Source organism: Oculina patagonica, chromosome 4 (genome assembly GCF_052425735.1).
Source record: "Oculina patagonica isolate OP01 chromosome 4, crgOcupat, whole genome shotgun sequence".
Classification (NCBI taxonomy): domain Eukaryota; kingdom Metazoa; phylum Cnidaria; class Anthozoa; order Scleractinia; family Oculinidae; genus Oculina; species Oculina patagonica.
This window is the reverse complement of record NC_135761.1, coordinates 14,722,567-14,726,855: the sequence shown is the minus strand read 5'-3', so window position 1 is coordinate 14,726,855 and position 4,289 is coordinate 14,722,567. Positions and strand designations below refer to the sequence as shown.

The 4,289-nt window shown below is 43.0% G+C and overlaps 1 protein-coding gene across 1 annotated transcript; it reads right to left on the bottom strand.

Moving 5' to 3' along the window:
* Positions 1 to 217: 217 nt before the first annotated feature.
* LOC144649672 (uncharacterized) lies at positions 218 to 4,289 on the bottom strand. Its single transcript, XM_078509230.1, has 5 exons — positions 4,149 to 4,289; positions 3,203 to 3,725; positions 2,331 to 2,356; positions 1,393 to 1,633; positions 218 to 662 (listed from the first exon to the last, which is right to left on the bottom strand). Exons 1-5 carry the CDS (start codon positions 4,222 to 4,224, stop codon positions 356 to 358), a joined length of 1,173 nt encoding a protein of 390 aa, XP_078365356.1. The 5' UTR covers positions 4,225 to 4,289; the 3' UTR covers positions 218 to 355.

Below are 4,289 nucleotides of genomic sequence, written 5' to 3'. Positions count from 1 at the left end.
TACCATCCCCTTCAGGGAGGGAAGCAGTATTCCTAGTTGTTTTATGATACGAAAAACCGGGATAAGTTCCGGGGCAGACGATGTGCCACTATAGCCAGAGTGCGACTGTGTGTCAATTGTCACATAGGTCATAACTCTGTTGGTCATGGCCAGGTGAACTTCTTCTTGTAAGAGATTGCAGGCTAAAGCTACAAGACAAAGTCAGGACCATTTTTTTCTGGTGATGTATTTGATAAATATCAACATCTTATTTCACAACTACCCTGAACCAACCGTCAGGTCTGTTACAAATCAAACAGTGAGGATAAAATGATCAGATAAACCTAGCTACAACTTGATATACTGCTTTCACAAGCTAATTGTTTTGAAATCTCTTGAAGCCATATCCTCCTTCCAAGCCCGCTTTCATTATATTCTTGCAGTAACTCTCATCAAATGAACCCTTCTCGATATTTTTCAAGTACGCATTGTCGCTCCTCACAAAGTTTCCTTGAGGCTTATAAAGTGCCACAATGAAGGTGCAGGTTGCTCCATTAGATTGCTTATTGAAAGCTTTTCCTATACCCAGCTCCGTACTATTCTTCCAAACCAGCTGTGAAAAATGACTGGTACCTGGTTGAGGGCCTTGTTTACCAAACGTGTACTGACACACTTCATCGAACCTGTGAAAGTACAAAGGGATTTATTTCATTCCGGAGTTACTCGCCTTCTTTCTAACTCATTGGGTAGTGAAAGAGTCAGGGAACGCTGTAAGAGTATAAAGAAGGCAGCCAAGACGTTTCAGAACGATAGGGATGGCAACTCCATGACAACATTACACACCAAGTCATGAGTGATCTTGAAATGTGAAAGTACAAAGGTTTTACTTTATTCCTGAACTATCCGCTTTCTTACTTATTCACTGGGTAGTGCTTATTGTCAGGGAACTCTGTAAGAGTATAAGAAAAACAAACAAGAAGTTTTGATACGAAAGGAATGGCAACTCCATGTCCATGACACCATTTAACACTGTTTCATGATTGATCTTGAACTGTTTCAAGCTTACCACCTTTATATGAAGTTAATTGTTCTGTAGACTTAAACTGGTCCAAAATGTCTTTAACCGATATACCCTATTGGAACCTACTAACCCTAATAATCAAATTGAATCAATGAGCATGTATTCAAACTTTGGTGGCTTATTGAGATGAGCATTTCCAGACTAAGATCCTTTAGTACTTAGATTTCCTCTTAGTGGAACCAAAAGCCGTCAAACTTACTGGAAGCAAAGAATTTTGGTGTTACAAATCGAATTGAGTTAAAAACGAGGAGGACATCATGTATAAAGCCCAATGTGATTATTGGATGTCTTAAAATTCCTTTCCATTACATACACTTTCCATTTCTACATACCACCCTTTTATTGCTTCCTCTGCCGTCTCCTCTCTATTTTCGTAGCAACCAAGAGAAAGATTTTCTCCTTGCTCTGGTCTTTCCGTATAACCAGATTGTACAAGAGTGTCCAGGTCTGCTAGCTTCTGCGCATGGGCAGCAGCTTTCTTGCTCATTTCACAGTTCAGAGTCAAAGCAGGCGCATTGTGGACGGCTCGATATCTATTGTGTATGCTGAGGGCATCTTGTTCAAACTGCGAAGCTGAGAAAGAAGCAAAGTGGATTACAAAGAGAGGAACTTTGCTCAATAATAAACTGGAATGGGACGTCATCTATTTTGCCTTCTGTTTACTAAAGTAACAGGTTTACTGTTTGAATTAATACTCTTAAGACGTTTCATTCGTTTTATTCTAAAATTCACACGAAGGCGTCCGTAGGACCATCTAGGCAGAAAAGCCAAGTAAAACACTTAATTTAACATTAATGATATATGATAATAATGATAATCAATTTTCTCGAATAAGCATATAGCGCATTTTTCATACTATAATGTTCAAATGCGCTGTACACATACTGTAAAATAATCAACTTACGTTTGTTCTGGGATGACAACAAAAATGTACTGTTATCAACACGATTTTCCTTGATTTTGCATTAATTTGAAATATGGCCCCGCTCAAAAAAAAAAAATTTTTTAAAAAATATTAAATTTAATAATAAAAATACGGGAAAAAAAACCCAAAAAATTTCTAAATCCCCGCAAAGGTATACGGTAACCTAACTCAAGGACCAAAACATCATAAGTGATAGCTTACAGCAAGCATTGCTACACTGCTATCCCAACTTGGCATTTTATGTTAAAGGCAACGTGTGGTATATAGTAACGCAAAGTTATGTAGTTAGCTATTCAACCGGTATACCCATAATAATGTTCAAAATTGAGTGCAAAATTTACGTACGAATGCAATCTGCAGTGGAAGGTTTCAATGTCGTGTTACAAGGAACCAGGCACATTTTAGGCGTTGTTGTAGAGGGAGATGACTTTGTAGTTGTAACCATTGTTGGTTTCGGTTGTTGTGGTTGCTGTGGTTGCTGCGGACGTTGTGGCTGCTGTGGTTGCTGCGGTCGCTGTGGTTGCTGTGGCTGCTGCGGTTGCTGTGGTTGCCGTGGTTGCTGCAGTTGCTCTGGACGTTGTGGCTGCTGTGGTTGCTGCGGTTGCTGTGGCTGCTGCGGGTTCTGCGGCTGCTGTGGCTGCTGTGGTTGCTGTGGTTGCTGTGGCTGCTGTGGTTGCTGTGGTTGCTGTGGCTGCTGTGGTTGCTGTGGTTGCTGTGGTTGCTGTGGCTGCTGTGGTTGCTGTGGTTGCTGTGGTTCATGTGGTGGTCGCTGCGGCTGCTGTGGCTGCTGCGGCTGCTGTGGTTGCTGTGGTTGTTGTGGTTGCTGTGGCTGCTGTGGTTGCTGTGGTTCATGTGGTGGTCGCTGCGGCTGCTGTGGCTGCTGCGGCTGCTGCGGTTGCTGCGGTTGCTGCGGCTGCTGCGGTTGCTGTGGTTGCTGTGGTTGCTGTGGCTGCTGTGGTTGCTGTGGTCGCTGCGGTCGCTGCGGTTGCTGTGGCTTCTGTGGCTGCTGTGGCTGCTGCGGTTGCTGCGGCTGCTGCGGTTGCTGTGGTCGCTGCGGTTGCTGTGGTTGCTGTGGTTGCTGTGGTTGCTGTGGTTGCTGTGGTCGCTGCGGTTGCTGTGGCTGCTGTGGTTGTTGTGGTTGCAGCGGTCGCTGCGGCTGCTGTGGTTGATGCGGCTGCTGCGGTTGCTGCGGTTGCTGCGGCTGCTGCGGTTGCTGTGGTTGCTGCGGTCGCTTCGGTTGCTGTGGTTGCTGCGGTTGCTGTGGTTCATGTGGCGGCTGCTGCGGTTGTTGTGGTTGCTTTGGTTGCTGTTTATTTATTCTAAGTTTCATTTTTATTCCAACGTCTGTCTGGTCAGGTGATATAGTGTATTCACCTTTCCCAGTTACTGCCTCATCGGAAATCTTGAAAGTTCCTTTTTTCTCGCTACTATCCCTGGATTTGAATTTTGTTGATAGATGACTGTCTTGCTTGAGGTGGGCACTTGTATTCAATATCCTATGAAGCATCTTGTGGATAGATTTCTTGCGATTTGAGAAAATATTATAAAAAATTGGGTGTCTCCAAAGACCGTTTTTAGCATTTTCGTCATCCTGTTGGAAGGTCGCAGCATTGCCACTTGTAAGTACCTGCTTTGCTGCATTCAGGCCTTTCAGGAGACGGTATACTGAAGGAATCTTTGACACGCTTTCTTCGTTCGTTTGGCGAAATCCATTAGCTCCAGGAAATTGGCGAGCAAGTCCTAAAGATAAAATAATGTTTTCTTGTTTGTTCGTTTTTCTTACTCGCATGCATTTTGGCAATAATGGCGGTATTAGCCCTATTATTTACGATTGTACTAGTGTGAAACGTAGAGACAATAAAGCTGCAAAGAACGAGCGTTGTTTTAATTACATTCGTTTCATGGTGTCATATTGGCGTTAAATTAAATCATAAAGGTATAAATTGCTCTTCTAAGAGGCTTAGTTAGAGCGCGAAAGTAGGCGTTGGTTTGCAATAATTTGTTCAATCCGGGGGCCATCCTACTATAACTTGTTCCATCCTACACATAACGCAAATTGGCTCTATTCTTTGTTCGCGGAAACAAATCTTAACCTGTTTTTCATCACGTTTGGCATTCATTACTTACTATTTTCTTCTTTCTTTGTATGTCTTATGAACTTACCTGTGAACGAAATGCGAAATATGATAGCGAGACAAAACAAGACTGGACCCACTCTATACGTCCACAGTGCCTTCATATTCAATTGCTAGAACAAGCCCATGTGATTCCACGTACATATCCAAGTTTCATCGCTGTTTTTCT

Bases quoted from the DNA above. Each gene is read 5' to 3' on its own strand.
- LOC144649672 (XM_078509230.1), bottom strand. From the start codon at position 4,224: ATGAAGGCACTGTGGACGTATAGAGTGGGTCCAGTCTTGTTTTGTCTC. The intron at 2,357-3,202 runs ACAGCAACCGCA...TAACACGACATT, and splicing joins CCGAAGCGACCGCAGCAACC to GAAACCTTCCACTGCAGATT. The intron at 1,634-2,330 runs GTACGTAAATTT...CTTCTTTCTCAG, and splicing joins TTCCACTGCAGATTGCATTC to CTTCGCAGTTTGAACAAGAT.